Genomic DNA, 23,831 nt, shown 5'->3' on the forward strand with positions numbered 1-23,831 from the left:
GGGGGTCCCGGGTTCGAATTTCAGTGATGACTGAAATTTTTACTTTCCAGATCAATTTTTTTTTTTTGGGGGGGGGGGGGGGGGGTTCTGAGTCCACCCATCTCTAATGGGTACCTGTCATTAGTTGGTGAAAAGCAAATGAGGTTGGGTGTTGTGCTGGCCAAATGACACCCTCGTTAACCGTGGGCCATAGAAACAGATGACCTTGTTTTTGTCCGAAGCGGAGGACCCGGGTTCTATAAAGATTGGGATCTTAAGTGCGCCTCTGAGTCCAGCCAGATCTAATAAGTACCTGATATTAGTCGCGTAAAAGTAATTGCGGCGGTTGGTCTTTAGGCTGGCCACATGACACAGAAGCAGATGACCTTTACATCATCTGCCCTAAAGATCTCAAGGTCTGAAAGGGGAGATCTATTTCCCCTTCTCTACATACAAATCCTAACCCTAAATTCCACTTATCTTATTCATGGCAAACCAGTAACACAGACTAAAAACGCAAAATACCTAGGTGTTATAATAAATGAAAAACTGTCATGGAATCCACATATTGATGAAACTACAAAAAAATCAAACAAATCATTAGGATTTATTAAAAGAAATTTCTATAAATCAAATAAGAACATAAAACTAAAATGTTATTTAACCTTGGTTAGGCCAATAGTAGAATATGCATCCTCCGCTTGGGACCCCTCAACTCAAGATAACATTAAGAAACTGGAACAGACACAAAATAGAGCAGTGAGATTCATAACAAACGAATATTCATATTTGACTAGAGTAACACCTTTAGTAAAATCACTAGATTTAGAAAGCCTTCAGGACAGAAGACTCAAAAGTAAAGTAGCAACTATACATAAAACACTGAACCATAATCTTCAAATACAAAAACACAATTTAATAAAATACTCAGAAAGACACAAAGATAAAGTCACATTCCTCGTCCCATATGCTAGGACAAATTTGTACAAATACTCCTTCTTCCCTAGTGCTATTAGAGCATGGAATGGGTTGCCTGAGCTAGCCAGTAAAACCAGTGACTTGGCAGAATTTAAGTCATTGGTTAATATGCATGACTAAATGCATGACGCGTAGGACGTAATCATCTTCTTTTTTGAAGTAACGTCTGTATTATATAATATAAGAAGATACAAAATGTAACCGAGATTGTATCTTTGTATCACGCATTCATGACATCAGATAAACACAGTCGTCAACCATAGCTTTTTTGTCATCTTCTTGTTTTTATGTTATTTGTCTGTTTTTTTTCTCTGTCAGGACTCTGCAGTAGCTCCATGTGCCATCATGGAGGTCAATGCAATGGCGGATACACCCCATCCTGTTCATGCCAACCTGGATACCAAGGGGCCCGCTGCCAGTACGGTAAGCGCCACTCTGTGTTCGTGTTGTGTTTGTATTAGTCTTGTGGGTACTAATGCGCTCGCCTTTGTAAGCAAGTCAAGAAAGAGAGAGAGAGAGGGGTCTGCTTGGAGAGACATTGGTAAAATTGTGACTTGTAGGTTTTGAGCGTCCCGTCAACCGTGAAGACTGTTAATTCCTCGGAATGATTCTTTGACCGCAAGGATAGTTTGTATCACGGCGTCCAGGCTTCAAACTGAAGCGCGTTCTGCATGTTCACTCAGCCAGTCACGCATGAGTAACATAGTCAGCAATTACGACAGCAGTGCAAGGATGATCATTTTTCATTGTTCATTGTTTTAGCAAATCATATGATGTCAATAATAGTGCATATGCAAAGTTTTATCAACCATATTTATTGCCATAAAATGTTGCATATAATTTTCATCAACTTCAAGTTTGTTGGCATTGGAGTTCTTCGTTTTTTGATAGGCAGAATTTAATATTGTTCTTCCCATATTAAACAACTCATGACATACACAAATTTAGTCTTCTGTAAGCTTGATCTTGTAAAACATCCAGCCATGTTTTCAACAATAAAAGAGAATATTTTGAAATGTTAATAGTAATGAGCACTCCTGTAGCCTTGACCCCCGTGAATGGGCGCCTTGTACTTTTGGAGAACCATACAACTCTTTGTCTTATGTAATTGAAATAGTTGAATTCTACTCTTAAAAAAAAAGGTAATTAATAGTAATATCTTTGATTCCGAAGATTAAAGACGAGTGCAGTGTCTCACATGGCTACAGAAGTGCATGCTGGAAACTCATCAAAAAGAGTCCCTATCTTCCTTCATGTTTTAACAGTGTGAGACCTTTGTTATTAAAAAATTGGGGGAAAAAAATGGAAAAGTGGTTTGAGTGCTGGGACATGTCCCAAAAAACCCGTGGAGTCTGGGAGCGCATGAGGCGCCCTGACCGCACTTCCCCGTGGTGGAGGCTGTCCAGGCCTGATCAAGCTATTATAGCACAGTGCAGGACAGGCCACTGTCCTGTTGGCTCATATTTCTCGCGGTTATGGCCAAATTTGGATTCACGGTGCCCCGTTGCGGAGAAGAAGAGGAAACCGTGCCTCATATTCTGTTTGACTTTCCCAGACTTGCTGATCTCCGTCTCGACAGGTCTGGAGTTTTAGTCCTTGAAAAACTGAGCACAGCTGTCTATTGATTTTCTTCTATCAAACGAAAGAAATGTATCTGTACTCATGTGTAGCCATATGGCCTAATCACACTGTCCGAAATTGTTTTATCTTCTGTTAAGTTGGCTCATGATCTTAGAAAGTGGAGACGTTATGGTCACACTCTTCTCACCTTATCTTATAAAATACAGACGTTACCTTTAAAAAAGGGAGATGATTACGTCCTACGCGTGCACTTAGGTCAATCTCGTCATGCAGGTTAACCAATGACTTACATTCTGCTAAGTTATTGTTTTCCTGGCTAGCTCAGGAAACCCATTCCATGCTCTAATAGCACTAGGGAAGGAGCCCTTGTACAGCTTTCTCATTGCATACGGAACGAGGAATGTGCCTTTATCTTTGTGTCTTTCTGAGTAATTTGTTAGGTCTTGTTTTTTTATTTGAAGATCATTTTTCACTGTTCATTGTTTTAGCAAATCATATGATGTCAATATTAGTGCATATGCAAAGTTTTATCAACCATATTTATTGTCATAAAATGTTGCATATAATTTTCATTAACTCAAATTTTAATGGGACTATAATACAATGTTTTTTTGTCTAGGCAGAATTTATTATTGTTCTGCCCATATTAAACAACTCATGAGATACACAAATTTAGTCTTCTGTAAGCTTGATCTTGTAAAACATTCAGTCACGTCTTCAACGACAAAAGGGTTTTATGTGTAATTGTTACCCTACTTTCGAGTCTTCTCTCCTGAAGGCTTTCTAAATTTAGTGATTTTACTTAAGGCTTTCCTCTAGTCAAATAAGAATATTCGTTTGTTATGAATCTCACTGATCTATCTTGTGTCTCTAAGAATAGATGTCAACAACTTAGCTAGACTTGCCAAGGGCTTAAGTCGCAGGAGGATAAAAAATAACATGACGACACAGTGAACTATATAAAACTGTTATCCCCCTTTTTTCAGACCTTGCGATCTATAGGGCAGATGATGTAAAGGTCATCTGTTTCAATAGACCACGGCTAACGAGGGTGTCATATGGCCAGCACAACCACCAACCGCCCTTACTTTTCCCCAACTATTGTCAGGTACCCATTAGGCTGAGTGGACTCACAGGCACAACAAAGATCCCGAAATTTAAGTCTTCACTAGGATTCGAACCCGGGTCCCCCGGTACGGAAGGCAAGCATTTTACCGCTCATCCATCGCGCCTCCTTTATTTGTTTTAGTCAATAATAATTGAAATAGCGTGACTTAAGTAACACAACCCCTTTCAGTCTCAGTTGAGCATAGGGCTTCGCCATCGGACCCCACCCCCCTCCAGTTGTGGGTGCAGGGGAATTAAATACACCTTTATAAACAGGCATCAAACTTATGACAAATAGTTATATTATGGTGTGTGTGAGAGAGAGAGAGGGAGAGACAGAGAGAGAGAAAGAATTTATGTGTGAGAGGGTGTGAGAAAGAATGTGTGAGAGAAGGAGAGAGAGAGAGAGAGAGACATAAAAAGAGACAAGAGAGACAGTGCGTGTTTATGTATGAGAAAGTGTGAGAGAGAATGTGTGAGAGAGGGAGGGAGAGACTGTGTGTTTATGTGTGAGAGAGTGTTAGAGAGAATGTGTGTGAGAGAGAGAGAGAGTTTGCGAGCCTATTACAGTCATCAACCCTAATTTAGTTTACATCACAGTGTAATTTTTTTTTCTAAAAGTGAACTTTAAAAAAAAATAAAAAATAAAGGATTGTTTACATTTGAAGAATTGAAGGCTGTAGAAACAAGAAATAAAACTCCAACCAAGAAAATAAACAGGTGCAATATATTTAAGCAGACAGGTGAATCAAGACAGCGAAGGTGTAACAGTAATTGTATTAAGGTTTGGCTCTTAAACAAAAATCCCACATTCTTCCGACACAAACTTAAAAAATACCACACATACAAAGTAACAAAAATTTGTGTTTGCTTTTAAACCAATAATACAAGTACCTTAACCGAGAGCATGATAATGACATGATGATAATGTAGGGTGCACTGTTCTTGATACTATTTTGAGAAGACGACCGTATCAGCGGTCTGTCTTAAAAAGTGATCATGTTTAATTTAGAACAATGGACCTCATTCACCAATCGTAAACAAACAAACATTTAGTCACGTGATCTTATTAAGAAAAACAACGAGAAAAAAAAACGGTCACGTGAAAACCATCATGAATTAAACATGAGATCGTAAATTCTATAGAAGAGATAGAGCACCACGTGGCTAAATGTTGTTTGTTTACGGTTGGTGAATGAGGTCCATTAAGTATAGGCTGTAGAGCTACGTGTATCTGGCGTGGTGGCCAGTGCCTAAAGTTCTGGTCCTTCCAATCCCGGAGGCAATTCCAGCTACCCGTCGCCTCAGCGTGGCCCTCCGGTGGAAACATCCAGAGGTGGATCTGGACAGGCTAAGAACGAGTAGCGAACCTTGTTGATGTCTAAGAGCTGAGCCGAAGGCTCTTCGAGCTCTAAGTTTGAAAAAAAACCTGTTTGGTCGTCCAGCCGAACAGTAAAAAAAAACAAACCTGTGGGAACACAGTTCTGTTTGAGAGGGACCCGAGTCAATGCCTATGTAAAACATTGCTGTTTCCAATGCCTTTGGCCCCGACGCATGCTTGGCTGCACATGGCCGAAGGCCGAGGACACCGGGAGCCACCGTCATTTTCCTTCGTTGTACCAAGCTAGCTGTGTGGGAACCGCCATTGATGTAACGGTCCCTTTGAGGAACAGCGCATGGATGTGGGACGTGTTCGTGGGGACTTTTTTACAACCCCGCCCGTGCTATGGGTTGACTCTCGTCTACCCGTGGGCATTCCCACGGGAGTCATGTTTTGCTACCCATTTCGCCTAGCCACTTCCTCTTATGGCCGTTTCCACGCGGGCGCCACGATGAGGCAGGGCAACGTGCCCGAGTAGCGAACCAGGCCTACTAGCTGGTCTCCCTGGGTGAGCTTTTTTTTTTTTTTTTTTATCTCACTCGGGGTGGGGATGGAACAAGTAACCTGCAACCCAGTCCAAAAAGTCCGCCACGCCGTTCCACAAAGGGGGCCGTCATCAGTGTCCCGTTAGCTGGAGTGGCGGTCCCTGCACGGAATTGTGGCGGTTACAGTATAGGAGTATGAGACAAGCTCCCCGCAGTTAGCACTGTTCTCGGCCACTTGTTGCGAGTGGGCCAGGACCGGGGACGGTGCGCTGTGTACTCGGCACGGCCTGGTTTTCCCATTCAGTCAACCAATATGGCCGCCTACCGTTGGGTGCCCTCAGACAGGACAGGGGTGAAGAGCCCCATGTCCAGGCCTGGTGGTTGGATAAAAGCCTTTCTAACCATCAACGGGATAATGGCGCCTCCGGCGCCGATTCCCTACTAGACTTCATCGAAGGTCCTTCCAATCGAAGGGGGTCTCGGGTTCTTCCAGCCTGTCACGTGACACACTTGCTTGTCACAGAAACAATGTCAAACAAAAGACATTTATATCATCTGCACCAGTGACGTAGCCTATCATTGACAACAACATGTATCCGAACACTACCAGAAGGAGTGGCACTTCTTAGGCATATGACATGGTTACCGAGTGGCAAGTGCTTAGCTTCCGAACCGAGTTGCCGAGGGTTTGAATCCCGTTGAAGACTTCGATTTTGACTCTGATGGGTACCTGAACTTAGCAGGAAAAAGTAAAAACTGTTTTCTGTTGTGCTGGCAGGGCCGCGTCTTAGGCCACTGCAACGTATGCGACCGCAGTGGGCCCCGCACTTTCATAGGCCCCGCGCGATGCGAATTCTAGGTGTAAATTATTAAATTAAACCATTTTAACTTATTATTAAATGGTTCCTGCGATTCTCTTGAAATTATAAAATATAAGAAAAAGTCATGAAAATGTCCAGATATTATAAGACCTGAAAACTGATGCAAATCTTAAAACAGACAAAATTGTCATTTCGGGGTGTCATTCATTTTGGAAAACACCAATCCTACTGGCGATAAAAAAAAGGCATTGCCAGCTTTTATTTAATAAAAATGTAATAATAAGCCGAATTTTAACCAAAACAAGAAGTTCAAATACTTCATTTACTTCAATAGTCACTGGCATACAAATATAGGTCTAAATCTATCTCGACCTCTTATAAAAAAAAAAGCAAACTGCAAAAATCTTTTCAAGGAACAGTACCAGGAAAAAGAAGAAGAGGCAGACAGAGGTAGCGATGGGGAGACAACATAAAAGAATGGACAAGAGATTCTATCAAAGGCGAAAAGGCAGTGAGGAACAGATCTAGTGTGGTGCCCCAACGGTCAACAGATGAAGGGATAGGTGAATGGAGGAAAATCACTTGTAAATTTAAGTTATAGTCGATCAACACACAATGTATTCTAACACTTAATTTTTAAAACCGATTCAGATATGTACTATACAATCTTTCGTAAATTCACTTCCCTATATAGATGCTTTTCATACAAATGGCAAGGGGTTTCATCTGCACACATCGCTATTATCTAATTCAGATCATAGCATAGCATTTTATCATCATAACTTTGTGTATAGGGGAAAAAGAATACCACAGATGTCAGTATTATTTAGTATAAAAATATCTTTTGAAAATAAAGAATGAGAAACATTGAAAAAAAAAGGACATAAATTAGCCTATAATGTTTTCTCTTTTTTTCCCCTCTCTCTCTCCCTCTCTCTCTCTCTCTCTCTCTCTCTCATTTTTCTTCCTTTGACCTCTGCCCACTAGCCGCTCGTATGTTTGAAAGTATCCACCAGAGTGATTTCCCTGTGGAATCAAAACGAGGCTTCATTAAAACGCTTAATAAGAAAAGGAAAACAGACGATGGCTTTAAAGTTATGCATTTGCGGGTCCTTCGTGAGTGGCCTGCGGGTCAGATTTAGTCCTTACAGTTCGAAGTTCAATAAAATATTGTTGGAATTTATTTTTTACTTGGGGGGTGGGGGGTGGGAGAAGAAGAGGAGGTCATGTCATTTTGATTTTCTGTCTCCGGCTGTCTTATTGTAGAAGATTTTTTTTTCGTTTATTTGTTATTGACAGAGGGAGAACAGAGAGGGGGGGGGGGAGAGAGTGTGTCCGAAAGAGAGGGAAAACGAAGGAGTGGGGAGATGAAAAGAATTTATAGTTGGAAATTGATAGATATATAGAGAGAAAGAGAAGAAATAAGGCACAGAGAGAGGGAGAGAGAGAGAGAACACATAATAGAGAGAAAAAAGCAGAAGAGGAAGAGGAGAGAGAGAAAGAGAAAAAGAGGGTAGGCATAATACAGAAAGTGAAGGAATAACAGAGAAAGTGAAGGAATAACAGAGAAACTGAAGGAAAAATAGAGAACTGAAGAAATAACAGAAAAAGTGAAGGAATAACAGAGAAAGTGAAGGAATAACAGAGAAAGTGAAGGAATAACAGAGAAAGTGAAGGAATAACAGAGAAAGTGAAGGAATAACAGAAAAAGGGAAGAAATATTTGAGAAAGTGATGGAATAACAGAGAAAGTGAAGAAATATTTGAGAAAGTGAAGGAATAACAGAAAAAGTGAAGAAATATTTGAGAAAGTGAAGGAATAACAGAAAAAGTGAAGAAATATCTGAGAAAGTGAAGAAATAACAGAGAAAGTGAAGGAGTATCAGTGAAAGTGAAGGAATAACAGAAAAAGGGAAGAAATATTTGAGAAAGTGATGGAATAACAGAGAAAGTGAAGGAATAACAGAGAAAGTGAAGGAATAACAGAGAAAGTGAAGGAGTATCAGTGAAAGTGAAGGAATAACAGAAAAAGGGAAGAAATATTTGAGAAAGTGATGGAATAACAGAGAAAGTGAAGAAATATTTGAGAAAGTGAAGGAATAACAGAAAAAGTGAAGAAATATCTGAGAAAGTGAAGAAATAACAGAGAAAGTGAAGAATTACAAGACGAAGTAAAAAGAATAACAGAGAATGACAGAAAGAGGGAGGGTTCGAAAAGATACATGAAGAGGAATACTGACGATGCTACTTTGTCCTTGTTATTTCAACTCTTCACTTTCTCTCTCTCTCTCTCTCTCTCTCTCTCTCTCTCTCTCTCTCTCTCTCTCTCTCTCTCTCTCTCTCTCTCTTTTCTATTACTTATTATGTTCCTAACGTTTTATCTCCCTTGAACTCAAATTCACAGAATATAAAACTCACCTACCAAAGTAACGCACAGATAAGATCTCGTTCGACTCCCCTATTTATAGAAGGCGGTATCTCCAAAATAGATAGGAATTAGATCTATGGGTAGTTTGAGTGTTTGTAAGAATGTGTACCTGTAAGTGTGTGTGTGTTTGCGCCCACACAGGGTGTGTGTGTGTGCTTGTGTATAGAGAAAAAAAAAGATTGTCAGGTATCTTTTTTTTTTTATCACTGGATGTTTGACCTTGGAAATAACATTTCTCCTTTGATGCGATTCTATTAAATTATAATTTGTTTTTATTTTTTTTTTTTTCGCTTAGCTTGCCATATTTGTTTATACTCGTTTATCAAAAGCTTTGTTTAGTCTGACGCGTGAATCTAAAAATAGCCCCAAGGGACTTTACGCCGGTATGTTTGAAGGTTATATTTGCAAATACGTGTGCGAGCCTTTAGAGACAGAGCGTAGGTCCATGCGACGCTGCTGTTGTGTGGACAATACACTTCTCATTCTAGCGGCACTGTCAATACTCGGTCGTTTGGTTTGTAGCTCCAATCAGCTAGTAACCTTTGTAGGAGTATCAAATTCATAATGCAGCACTTGAAATAAGTTTGAACCTGTTATAATACCACAACTGAATATCTATCTATATATATATATATATAATTCTCTACGTCGCCCTTCCATGCGGGACACCACGCACGCAACCTGATTCTCTAACCCTCAATGTAAAAGTCTTGGAAAGATAACTCTTTTATTTCTGACTTGAGTTACCCCACGTAACTTTCGCGGTGACAGAGAGCGCGGCTCAGAAAGAAAAAAAAGAGTGGATGGGGGGGGGGGGGAGAACAAGTACTCTTCTCTGTATATATAATTCTCTCCGTCGCCCAACCACGCACCCCCTTTGGACAACTGTGTCTTTCAGGAAGTGTTCATCCATCACCAAATAGCGGCGTATGGTACGCCGCGGGTCGGCTCGCATATGGTAGCAAAGATACACAGGTTTCAACTTCAAAATAGAAACACCTGTGTGATAATAACAATTTAAACAAGATAGAACTCACTCCAAAAATACACTTCTAACCAGGGGCGTAGCTAGGAGATTTCCATCGTTTGGGGGACCGGGGGGGGGCTTGACCTTTTTTGGAGGGCCCCTGCATTTTGCGTAATATTTAATTTTTAATGTAAAAAACACTAATTTGGGGGTCCCTTTCAAGTGGGGGCCTTGGGGACTTTGAAATTCTCCCCACTACTCCCCCACCCTAGCTACGCCACTGCGTCTAACTGTCAGCCATCTCTCGCTTGTTGTCTACTTTTATTTATTTTTCACACCGCTATTAAAATAAAAATACGACAGGCCACCTCGTGGTTACACCAGAATCTCATAGGAAAGACTACTTGTAATAATGAAATATTATGACATGTATATAAAATGGTAACTTATAGACCACCATTAACCATAAAGGATGAATTGATGTTTTTTAAATAGTTTTAGGCTACAACGCTCTTGTTTAAAAAAGTAAAGTTCCCCATTCAGACCTTGCGATCTTCAGGGCAGATGATGTAAAGGTCATCTGTTTCTGTGGCCCACGGTCAACGAGAGTGTCATGTGGTTAGCACAACGACCAACCGCCTTTACTTTTTCCCCAACCAATGTCCGGTATCCATTAGAGCTGGGTGGACTCAAGAGGCGACCAAAGATCCAGAAATTAAAAATCCCTATCTCCACCAAGATTCGAACCCGGGACCGCCGATTGGGAAGCCAAGCGCTCTAGTTTACTAAAAGTATTTTGTTCTTTTACTATCAAATAAAAAAACTCAAGTTATTTAACATCGACAAATGTCACATGCTGTGACCGGAAATGCATGACAAAGAAGCAAACAAACAAACAAACAGTGTAATGACAGCTTCGGAGCAGGCGATGGGTGGGCAGCAGAGAAAAATTGCAGTTCTCAGCCATTACTAATGCCCTAAACCCACAACAGCCAAGAGAACGTAACCCACGCAAATTTCGGTGATTATGTCCCCCTTGGCTTCGAAAATTGCTTTTGAGTCTTTTGTAACCAAATTCTCTTCATCTTTTCCTGTATATCTCAACCCATTAGGTTGTAGATTTGGATCTATATGGGGGGAAACATTTCTCTTGTTTTGTTTCAGTGTCTCTTCTAATGTTAGTACACGATGGTACTGCTGAATAGACTAAATTGGTTTTGATGTGTTGGTTGTCTCCTTGGGCTATCACTTTTCTCTGCCTCTGAAGAGCTCGCGTTTAAAACCTCTTCCTTCAAGACCAGAGTCGATAATACATACTCTTGAGTGTGTGCATTGCCAGCAGGCGATCAAATTTATTCAATATTTACCCATTTTATTTTTAGTTTTAGTCTAACAGAATATAAATTCCTTAAATATTTAAGCATTTCATATTGATTCTATTTATTTCATGATCCTTAGAGAAATTTAAAAAATTATATTTGTACAATGGAAGTGATTTTGAAAACAATTAAACAAGAAAATTAGAGACGCGCATGCGCGGGATTCTCGCGGGTTTTCCATACTTCCGGACTTGAATTTTCACGTTTTGTTTATAATCTTAGATCCTCCTTCGTGATCGAAGATGAGCACATTTCTCGTATCCTATGGAATGTAAAGTCCAATCCTCGCTTTAAAAAGCCGGCCGCATACGTGACATGGGTGGGTTAGGTCAGTTGCAGATAGGCCTGATTCTTCTCTCAGCTTTTTGTTGGCTCGGCGCTCTTTCACCCTGTTTATAATATTTATGTTTTGTATGACGCTTACAGAAACAGATCGGTGTTTTTTTTTCTTCTTCAGATTTCCTTATTACTAAATATAAATAGTTTAGTCAAAAGCTACGATCGGTAATTATAGTAATGGAATAGTCTTATTTTAAAATCATTTTCACGTTTATTTTGATCGGCTGTTGGTTTCAAACGTAGAATATTTGTATGTTTTAGATAGAAAATAGTTAATGTTATTTACTATTTAATTTAATTAGACTACAACAGTGTTTCCCAAACTGTGTTCCGCGAGGCCTGATTAGGTGTTCCACAAACTACTGCAATAATTAACTAGTAGGCCACCACACGAATTAATCTCTCTAGAAAAAACGCAAAGTGTTCCGATAAATACTCGGAATATGCGGGCTGTTCCGTTACAGAAAGACTGCCCTAGCCTTTAACCCTGTCTATGCTTCAAAGGAATAGTTTAGGCTTATGAATTATCAAAGACATTTTTTTTTTTTACCCTCACCAGATCAAGGAACTAATTTGTTAGACACTCTTTAGCTGTCGGAGCACTATAAGCTAGCAGTGGCTTTTCTTGGATTATGGATAAGGCTGGGTTAGGCTGTGATCCTTTTTCCGTAATCCAAACAGCTAACATACACGTGTTGACATTGGATAGCACTTTTGGGTGGAATGTAACCTGGGCATACCAGATCTAAACTGTACATACTATTAGCATACTAGATTTTTGTAGAGTGTCCATAATGGTCAATCTTGCACCCTTGAACTCGGGAAGGACTTTACCCAGTGGCCAGGAATAACATTTTGAAGAAGCATCTGTCAGGATGTTTCACATGAACTGGATGATCATTTAATCACTTTCGATTATTATTGGGAGATACGAATTCTTCAGCCACACCGATGTTCCCGTTTTCAAGCGAGGTCGGAAGCCGAACTCTCGAGAGATGCTTCCGTATTACTACAATGTACGGTGTACCACCTCTACCAAGTATACTAGATCTAGACTGTTTGTTTGTTTGATTTACATGTTTCGGATGTTCCTTCAGATTCTGAAGATAATTACACTCTTGTCCAAATCTCCCGCAGGACGACAGGAGATGGCAGCGGGCAGGGTTTGAACCCGGGACCTTTGTGACCACTGAACATCCTTCCAGATACCACATAGCCATGCAGCTATCCCGGGCATATCAGATCTATGTTTAATTGTCACATACTGTATCATATTTTACTTTGTAGCGTTAAAATACTTTCCAGTTCAGAAACCTTTCAGCTTTCCAGGGTCTAGAGTAGCATAGACAGCCTCCAATAAATTCTAAAATACATAGGTCAGGGCGCTGTTATCGCCTCTACGTATTGATAAACACATTCAGAGGACCTCCTTATTATGCCTCTGATGCGTGACGTAATGTAGTCAATAGAGCGTGGCAATGACACACCTAATTGATAAATTAAGAAATTCAGTAAATGCCGGGGCCTGAACTTTATAATTGTTTTCGCAGATTGCGGTTGGGGGATGGGGGAAATGGGGCGCAGCTCCTCATTTTGAGTAACTATTTCATCCCATTTGACACAATCTGCTTTGAGTTACATTTGACATTTCCTATAAAGTCCCCCCCCCCCCCTTTTTGATCTTACTATTTTTTTTATTCTTTCATCTGAAGTAACCCTATTTGGGAACTTTCACAAATCATTCTGCACCGAAAGAACCCGTGCGCAGCTCGTGATGCCGTAACATCAACCCCCCCACCCCCTCCCTCATCGCCGCGTAACAGTTTTGTACTGTCTTTTCAAGTCGCCATCGTGACGGCCAACACCGCGATATCTCGTCAATGAAAAGTGGCTTGTACCACGGTATATGGGGGGAGGGGGGGGGGGAGGGGGGGACTCGATTTTTCTTTGATGTTGACGGAAGGACTAGGCTAAACTGTTAGGCGTGTCGCAGCAACAGGGGGGCACAACGCGAGACAGCACGCGTTACATAATTGGATTTACAAGTTACCTGCCCTTGGGGTTCTTTATTCTCTTCTTGTGTTACCTTTAAGTCAACATGTTTGGCCAAGAATGTTTTTTTTTCTTCTTTACATTCCGAAGAAAGACTTGGCTATGGATACAGTGATAAGAAATCGAGTCGAGTGACATGTTCTGTCACTAATAACGTGACATATTCTGTCACTAATAACGTGACATATTCTGTCACTGATAACGTGACATATTCTGTCACTGATAACGTGACATATTCTGTCACAAATAATGTGACATATTCTGTCACTAATAACGTGTAAAATGGTATTCTAGCTATTGATGGGAGTCGGTTGTTATAATAAAATTCGTTACATTGTTTAACTTTAAATTTAAAAAAATGTGCTGGCTTTAATGAGTTAGTTTCGGATCTCTGACCTACTTTAATAAAAAGTCACGTGACTGTGGTCTTATACATGGCAATAATGGCAATATCTTCCTATGATAAGATGTAGATCTAGATTTAGTTCTAGCCTAGATCTTGTAGTCCTACTAAATAATCATAAAAATTAGTGAATTATTGTAATATACTTTTTATTACTTAAAGATGTATAGATCTAGATTATTTTCATGTTTAAATTAGAATGAAATCAATGAGGTCATTAATGTAAACAACACACCCACGTGACTGAGAAGAGATCCGGAACTACCCCATTAATTTTTATTTCTCATATCCTGTAACTAAGTTTCTCCATACTCGCTACATTATTTTTTGTTATGTGAATCTCTTGACATGGCTTATAATCACTGAGATGATCTAAGCTGAGATGACAGCCAACATTCTCCAGCAAGTTCGTACAAGTGCTCCTTTTCACCTATTGACGTTATAGCATGGTATGGGTTGCCTGAATCAGCCAATGACTTAGCAGAGGTTAAGCCACTGATTTACATACATGACAAGATTGATGCATAAAAAGAGCAAGACGTAATGATCTTCTCTTTTGAAGCAACGTCTGTAATTTATAAGATAATAAGATTATATTTTACTAAAATGTACTTTTTTTGTATTTCGGTAATCTTTTGATGTGCTTGTTGTGGGGAATATTATATATATATATATATATATATATATATATATATATATATATATATATATTACAAAACTTATATCAATTCTATCTCTTGTCAGTCTGTCAGGCATAATGTTTGTTCACTTTATTTTTCCCACACCCAATCTCGTATCAAGTTAAAATTTTGCACAATTATTTCTTGTATCTGACACAAAAAATAAAAATTAAATAGTTCATTCACTATTGGTAATTAATTATTTTGTTTCGTATCGAACAATGGAAAGAAATTGTACTTTGCAGATGTTGCGGTATAAGCTGCATTAGTTCCCTTTATACTTTATGTAGACAATAAGGTTGTCGCTTTTAAGTTTGAAAATAACAATAGATAACTATGGAACCTTCTATTTTCTAAAGCATTTCGATGGCACATTGGTTAGTGTATTGGCTTAAGGAGGCTTGAGCCTCGAGTTTTAATCTAAGTCGAACATTCTTTTTAAAAATAAATTCATTTAAAAAGCGATCACTGTAACCTTCACTCAGATAACCTCTTCCCTCCCCACTCCAGAGATGTGACAGGATAATAGCACATCGAGAAAGCTAAAAGCATGAATTTGCACTTAAAAAAACAAAAAAACAAAAACGATAGAAATATTTCTAATTGCACAGATATTATTGTTAGTCTAGATTTATTACAAATTTAACCACATGACTGACCCCAAATAACTGATACAATTGCACTTAATATAAGTTGTTTTTTTTTTTAAAGAATATTTATTTTGTAATTTTTTATTTAAAATCATTGACAGACTTATCGGTTACTTAGTTCTTCATGTTGTGAGTTTACAACACTCACGCACGCACACACATACACACACACACACAGATATTTATATGTTGGTGAGTGCGTGCTGGCATTTTTCTTCGTACACAGTGTATAAAGGAGTTCCCCTTTCAGACCATGCGGTTTATTTGGCAGATAAACGTAATCTGTTTCTGTGGGTGTCGAGGAGGGTGTCATGTGGCCAGCATAACCACCAATCGCATTTACTTTTCCCCAACTAGTGTCAGGTTGGCTGGAGTCAGAGGCGTCCTTAAGATCCCAAAACTAAAAATTCCAGTCTACACCAGGATTCGAACTCGGGACCCCCGGTTCAGAAGCCAAGCGCTTAAGCACTCAGCCACCAGTCCTCGAAACCGAGAGGCCAGGAAAAGGGTTGAGTGTACATATAAGCAACACCAGCTATCCCACTCGGCCACCCCGCCTGCTCCGTGCACAGTTGGTCTCAGTTTTAGTTTGTTTACAAAACTGTTTCTGACTTTTCCCAATGTTCTTACTTTGCATCACCTGAGTTTCGACACTTATATTATCTTATCTTTCATTTCCCTCGTACACATCACCATAAGTGTACTGAACTGTACTCACTTGCCCATTTAAAATTACAGCAGTTTATTGAGTGCAAATAAATTTGGCATTTAAAAAAAAAGATAATGGCCCTATTTTATAGATCAGTGGCTGGAGGCAGTTGGTATAACTCTGTGACATATATTGCTCTTGAGGCAGCGATTTGGCGAGTTCCGCTATCACGTAATGACGAATTATCTCCCTTCTTTTTTAAAACACGCTTAAACTCCACACACACACAAGCTCCACACACACACACACACAAGCTCCACACACTTTGTTTTCGAAGGCGATGCTGTGGAGGTGGTGGTGACTTGTAAACACCTGACGGTTGCCATAGAAATTGCATCATACATGGTGAGCTAGTCCGCCGCAACTTTTTTTTTTTTAATTCGAACTCTTTTGCAATTTTTTTTTGTTTTTTGTTTCCTTGAAAAGAGATAAGTGGCCCGAGTAACTCGTTAAAGATAGAGAGAAAGAGATAGAAACATCTAGAAAAGTCGAGAGAACACATGTTCGAAAACAGTCTACCAAGTTTAAGGCCTGAGGGTCATTCATATTTACAAACCCATACCTAGCATCATAGTGGCCGAGTGACATAAGCACTTGGCTTTACGAACAGAAGGCTGGCCTTGTTGATTCCAAGATGTTGAGGGTGCCCCTGTGTCCACCCAACACTAATGGATGCCTGACATTAGTTAAGGAAAGTAAAACGGTTGGTCGTTGTGTTGGCCACATGCCACGTTTGTTAACAGTCGAGCATAGAAAAAGATGACCAGTACATCATATGTCACATAGATCGTAAATTCTGAAAAGGGAAATTTTATTATTTATACCAAGTTTGGATTCTATTTTGGGGATGCGTTTCAAAAGTAACTGCTTAAAAAAAAATTGAAAAAAACAAACACAAAAAAATCTGCAATGGTCTAATTTAAAAAAAAAAAAATACTGCTATAACATAAAAAATGAGAAAAATTTTAATTTACTTTTGTGTGTGTCTACGGAAATGTAATAAAACATTTGCAGAAATTGATTTCTTTAAGTGCACAAGTTCTTTGATCTCTTCTGATCTAATTCCAATTACTTCTAGCTGTCCAGATTTTTTAGCATTCTTTTCCTCAGAAGCCAAGTGGAAATTTCCTATTTCACATGCCCAGAGACAGTTTCATTTTGTAATTCAAAGGTTATTAATAGGCGTCATTATCCTTTTATGTGAATTAATTACAGATAATTTTTTTTTTCGCTTAAGCCTGACATGCCAATATTGTATTTTTTCTTCACACAAACGTTTTTTATATTTTTGGCGGGAAAAAAGAAGGCAAGGGAGTTAATACTTTTTTTTTTAAATGTTTATTCAGAAGCTACATTTTTTAACGTTTTCATTTGAAGTTCAAATAATTATAAAAATGGATTTTGTTCTTTTTTATATTAATTCCACAATTTTTGTAGTTCCAGAGAATAAAAATATTATAAATAAATAAATAAATATATATATATATATAAATAATATTGAAATAATAAATCCATTATTATTACTCATTCTGTCTGATAAAAAGTTTGTACACGTTATTTCTCCCACAAACAAAACATATATGGGATCAAGCTGAAAATTTGCACCAACTTGACAACGCAAGAATAAATACATAAAAAAATAAACAATAAGTTTATTAACTATTGATAATAAATTATTTTGTTCGGTATCTCGAACAAGGGAAAGAAATTATAATTGAAAGGGAGGTAAACGCTGAATTAGTCTGCTTTGTAGGTCGTCGCCTGAGTCTTTGTGAACACAAACCCGAAAAATAGAACGATACTATAGAAATAATATATAACTATACAATTTTCCATATTCAAAAGCTCCCCACTAGCTGAGTGGTTACCGTGTTGGCTTGAGGAAGCATGGGAAGGAATGAGCCATGGGTTCGAATTCAGCTCGTTCCTTTTCTTTTTTATTTGCATAAATAATTTTTTTCTTGTTGGTCTAGATCTATAACAAATTTAATTACACGAGTGATCCAAACTAATTGATAAAAGTACGTTCAATATAAGTTTTTTTATAAAGTAATTTTTTAAATATTTTTCTTGTTTAATATTTAAATTTATGTATAGCTATAAATCTAATATTGCTCTCTTAAGTCGCGTACAGTCATCGATAAAGAATTTTTTACTTCCATTTTACCTAATTACGTAAATTTCCTGACTACCTCAATAGCAATGGAAGCTGGTTAGGTTGGCCTGACCTTTTGATTCCAGCTTTAAAAGACTTTGGCCCTTTAGCGAGAAATGCGATCAAGATGTGTGCCCTTGACTAAAAGGATCTCAGGAATATACATCCTTTGTTGCTATACAGTGCAGTCGTTCTGTTTGGATGGAAGTTGCAGGCTGGAATGGATGACGTTTGGCGGGATTCGAACCATCCTGAATATACAAACAAACAACAGCAACAACAAAAAAAAAAACGGATACGTTACGAAAAATTATAAAGCAACTTTATTAAAGAGGCTAATGTTGTGTTTACTTTTGACTCGAATGTAAGTTTTCTTTATTAGAATAGGCCTTGATCTTGTAAATTTTCTCTATTGGAATAGGCCTTGACCTTGTAAGTTTTCTCTATTGGAATAGGCCTTGATCTTGTAAGTTTTCTCTATTGGAATAGACCTTGATCTTGTACGTTTTCTCTATTGGAATAGGCCTTGATCTTGTAAGTTTTCTCTATTGGAATAGGCCTTGATCTTGTAAGTTTTCTCTATTGGAATAGGCCTTGATCTTGTAAGTTTTCTCTATTGGAATAGGCCTTGATCTTGTAAATTTTCTCTATTGGAATAGGCCTTGATCTTGTAAGTTTTCTCTGTTGGAATAGGCCTTGATCTTGTAAGTTTTTTCTATTGGAATAGGCCTTGATCTTGTAAGTTTTCTCTATTGGAATAGGCCTTGATCTTGTAAATTTTCTCTATTGGAATAGGCCTTGATCTTGTAAGTTTTCTCTATTGGAATAGGCCTTGATCTTGTAAGTTTTCTCTATTGGAATAGACCTTGATCTTGTACGTTTTCTCTATTGGAATAGGCCTTGATCTTGTAAGTTTTCTCTATTGGAATAGGCCTTGATCTTGTAAGTTTTCTCTATTGGAATAGGCCTTGATCTTGTAAGTTTTCTCTATTGGAATAGGCCTTGATCTTGTAAATTTTCTCTATTGGAATAGGCCTTGATCTTGTAAGTTTTCTCTATTGGAATAGGCCTTGATCTTGTAAGTTTTTTCTATTGGAATAGGCCTTGATCTTGTAAGTTTTCTCTATTGGAATAGGCCTTGATCTTGTAAATTTTCTCTATTGGAATAGGCCTTGATCTTGTAAGTTTTCTCTATTGGAATAGGCCTTGATCTTGTAAGTTTTCTCTATTGGAATAGACCTTGATCTTGTACGTTTTCTCTATTGGAATAGGCCTTGATCTTGTAAGTTTTCTCTATTGGAATAGGCCTTGATCTTGTAAGTTTTCTCTATTGGAATAGGCCTTGATCTTGTAAATTTTCTCTATTGGAATAGGCCTTGATCTTGTAAGTTTTCTCTATTGGAATAGGCCTTGATCTTGTAAGTTTTCTCTATTGGAATAGGCCTTGATCTTGTAAGTTTTCTCTATTGGAATAGACCTTGAACTTGTAGTTGTATGATGGCTGTCTGACCTCAGAAGATGTATGAGTTTCTCGTACGGGTGTATTAGATGCGTTTAAGCTAGTTTTGAACAAGACCTACACATTTACAAGATGTAAGCACTAAGTCCAGACTGTTAGATGCTGGAATCAAGTTTAATGCTTAAAGGCCACAGTCGAGTCTCTGTCTGTAATAAGCTATCCAACTACCTGAAAATAACATGAATAAACTATAACATATCAGTCTGTCAACTATGGTGCGTCTCTATACTAAGTGTCTAACACTGTGTAACTATTGTGCTTTCAAAGTAAGGCAGTCTATTAGGCAAAAGAGTAATAACACAAGATAGTCCTTTTCTTTACTTTTCCCTTTGCCCGGGCGTTTCTAGAGAAGCCATGACGTACACAAGTTTTCGAGAACGAGGCGCCAACGTCTAGATTGATGACGTCATTCCAGCGAACTAGTACTGTAAATAAGTTTATGGCTAAGTTAAGCCCCTTGCCCTTGAAGGGTTTCGTGTAACTTTGCGATAGTTTCGTTGTTGAACAATTGTAAATCTGTTACACCAGTTACTTGTTAGCTGTGGTTGGCTTTAAAACAAATTCATAATCCATTATGTTGCGTATGCTACCATCTAACATCCTGAGATATGATATTGTAAGAAAAAATAATAATTTCTAATGTATATATATATGTATTAACCTTGTCCAATAAGAGTATAAAAAAAAAAAAAAAGAAAGCGTTTTGTTTTGAAGAATATGGAGATTATTTATAGGGGTCTAAGAGTATATTCACATCGAAAGTAGGCTTCGAGAGTTTGGGCAATGTTTTGTCGTAATGTCGTAAGATAAAGGCACATTCCTCGTCCCATATGCTAGGACAAATTTGTACAAATACTCCTTCTTCCCTAGTGCTATTAGAGCATGGAATGGGTTGCCTGAGCTAGCCAGGAAAACCAGTGACTTGGCAGAATTTAAGTCATTGGTTAATATGCATGACTAAATGCATGACGCGTAGGACGTGATCATCTTCTTTTTTGAAGTAACGTCTGTATTATATAAGAAAAAGAAGGAATGTCTCGTCCCCTCTTTTGGCTGGTCACATTTCTCGTCAGTTCTATTTTTAGCAACACTCAAATAGGGAGGTAATTCAGGCTGCAAAAAAAAAAAAAACAAAAAAAAAAAAAACACAAACATTTTAAAGATTTTTACCTTCATCTTCCATAATGAATTGCGGCTAATTATCGATAGATGAGATAACCCGATTACCAATTTGTGAAGTCGTCAGTTTGTAAGTCCTGCAAGTTGTGTAAATAAATCAACATCTGGATAACACAAATTTAAAGAAATAATTATTAAGAGACAGAGCGAGAGAGGGACAGAGGGAGAGAGAGAGAGAGAGTGATAGAAAGAGAAAGAAATGATGGGACGCAGAGGAATCTAGCAAAAGAAAGATACAGAGAGAGAGAGAGAGAGAGAGCAGTACTTTGCTTACGGCTAACCATTGATACACTTTTGGTGCTACATAACCAGGCAAAAGGTTCCTAACCTTGAGGTCAAAGGGTACTCTCTTCCTCCACCCACATCCTCTGTGGCGCCAAAACTTCAAGCTTGTAAAAGAAACCGAAAGTTTTTATTTTGTTTTGTTCTTCCTTGCAGACTAAAGTGTTAGTATGTATATGTTGTGGATGGTGCATGGTACAATTTCATAAGCAATGTCTGTTCACCCTCTATAGTCTATACTATATCTACCTGAAAAAAATAAAAGTAAAAAAAAAGAAAACAAAAAAAATCACCACCTTGAAAAGGATGGGGGGAATTAGAAACCCTGCAGAGGGATTACTTTTACAGAAGCCTTACCTTTCTATATTAGTTCAATCTATTTTAAATCTTTTTTCAGAATCAATAAAAAAAAATGCAACTTTTGCATCATTACAAATACTGCATGGAACAAACTAAAATAGTCGCAGCCTTAGTGAAATTTTCACAAATTAATTAATTTATTCTGACAATTATAATTACTTTAAAAAAAAGATTCCAAGGCCTTTATTATGATATAGTTCGTCCATCGTGGTTCGATGATGACCACTTTATCATCCAGGGGGGCTGAGAGCTTTGCACTGGGGTTTTATGCCTCCACATGTGGCTTGTGAGACCTATGTGAGCCCGGAATGTTCGGCCGCACACTGGGCAGGTTATTCCAGCTGGTGCTAGTGTCGTTTGCCTTGCTGTTCTTCTCTGGCGTTTTTCTTCTGCCAGCGTTGTTCTCTTTTCCTCAGCAACCTGTGCGCCAGTTTTCACAGCGCGACGCCATGATGCTCTGTCATGTGCCTCTGTCTCCCAGGTGGCTGGGGTCTATGCTGAACGCCTTCAGAGAAGCTTTGAGGGTGTCCCTGAAGCGCTTTCTTTGACCACCTTACGAGCACTTTCCTTCTCTTAGTAGGCCATATTATAATATTAGTAATGTATGTCCTATTTTGTTTTTGCGCTGAATAGTATTTGGTGAACATTAAATGTTAATGTTTTATTAACTGTATAGAACCATTGCAAAAAACATACATATAGGTATCAAGTGAAAACAAAGGACGTTTGGGCCACGAGGCCTTCATCAGCTGCAAAGTAAACAAAAAAGACAAACAATATAAATGTTTGTAAAATGTTTTACATGTTTCGGATGTTCCTTCAGAGTTGAAGATAATTACTTCCTAGTCCAAACCTCCCGCAGGACGACGGGGGATGGGAGCGGGCAGGGTTTGAACCCTGGACCATCGATAAATCTGAACGACAGTCCAGCGCGCAAACCGCACGACCAGGCAGCATTGGATTATAAGTTAACTTATCAGTCCGATTTTGTTCTCTATCGAAGCAGAAATGAAATGATCTGCTCTGGTGTAGCTGATGGTGATAACTCTATGCATATTTATTGTATCGTCTACACATTCGTTCACCCCTGCAGCAGTAAATCTTTGTTTTTAATTAACTGTTTGAGAAAATCAGATTTCGTCTGCCAACCGTCACTGCAGAAGTCAAAGAATTAACATTTGTGAAAAGTAACTAAAAAAAAACAACAACAAAAAACTAATAGTCTCACAGCAAACTAGATTTAACAGTAAGTCCGGTGGTTTCCAACTTTTGTTGGTCTCAGCAGGGCCAGCCTTTGATAATTGGGGGCCCTAGTGGGAAGTGCATTTGGGGGTCCCAAATTTAAAATAATAATAATAATAATAATAATAAAAATAAAATAACGCGATTTATTAAAAACCTGCCCGTCTATATCAAAATCGACAAATTCATATTTCCTTGAGTTAGACTAGTAAACATATAATCATGGTGTAAGTTTCGCAATATTTTCTCTAAAATTTCTTTTTAGTCATTTGTGAAGACCCTTTCATTTGGAGGCCACTGACGTCTGCATAATTGGCCTATGCCTAAGGCCGGCACTGGTCAGTGGGGCAATAAAATTGCTACACTGGCGTGACACTGCCTATAGCCGAAAAAAAAACAACTCGCCCAGTGCAAAAGGACCGAGTCTCTGCTGCTATTTAATAATAAGGACAGGTGATTGAAGGGGGCCGGATATGGCCCGCGGGCTTTAGTTCGGAGGTCACGTCTCAAGTCTTTCATATTGTGTAACAGTCGATCAGTTCAAGCGTTTCATGTATAATCTTTTCTACGTGAGTCTAACACCTTCGGTGCTAGTCTCAGACTCCTTGTGGCCTTTGAACCTCGAATTCGTTTCTGGGTTTTGTCTTTCATCTTTCCGTGTTATTTAGCTAGCCGCCCCCCTTTCACACAACGCCGCTTTCCCTCCCACCTGGCGGGTCCCTGACAATACGCTTGCGACTAGGTCGTTACATTAGACTTATCGCCGTGACCATTTTTTTTTTCACACTCATTTTGTCAAAATTCCAAAAAACACTAGTGTCAGGTCTGTACTAAAGAAGGAACAGAGGGTGGGGGTGGTCTTGAGCGGTAACGGTTGACCTAGTGACCTATATATGAAATGTTTTTGTGTTGGTATGAATGTCTGATGACTCTGGATGATTCAAACATTTTCTAAAATTCTTAGGATTTTGTTATTCTTTTGTGAATTAGGCTTGTGTCCATGTCCTAGACTGAATTTTTGGTATCCTTGTTCAATCATCACTTTATCCAAGAGTTCCATTTAAGTATCGCTCGCTTGTAGAGGCGGCGATGATAGATTTTTCCAAGGTCCCGGGCTTAACTCCTTTTCTCCTAACTGACGATACCAGCGTTGATT

At 38.6% G+C, this 23,831-nt stretch overlaps 1 protein-coding gene across 9 annotated transcripts in view; it reads left to right on the forward strand.

The window, feature by feature from the left end:
- The window catches only part of LOC106061485 (multiple epidermal growth factor-like domains protein 6), a 204,020-nt gene that overhangs the window by 80,440 nt on the left and 99,749 nt on the right, over positions 1–23,831 (forward strand). For all 9 annotated transcript variants that reach the window (XM_056007535.1, XM_056007537.1, XM_056007543.1 and 6 more), the window contains exon 5: positions 1,276–1,380. In XM_056007535.1, the coding sequence (XP_055863510.1) occupies positions 1,276–1,380 (105 nt within the window). The remainder of the gene's footprint in view (positions 1–1,275; positions 1,381–23,831) is intronic.

Source organism: Biomphalaria glabrata, chromosome 13, assembly GCF_947242115.1.
Source record: "Biomphalaria glabrata chromosome 13, xgBioGlab47.1, whole genome shotgun sequence".
NCBI classification, from domain to species: Eukaryota; Metazoa; Mollusca; class Gastropoda; family Planorbidae; genus Biomphalaria; species Biomphalaria glabrata.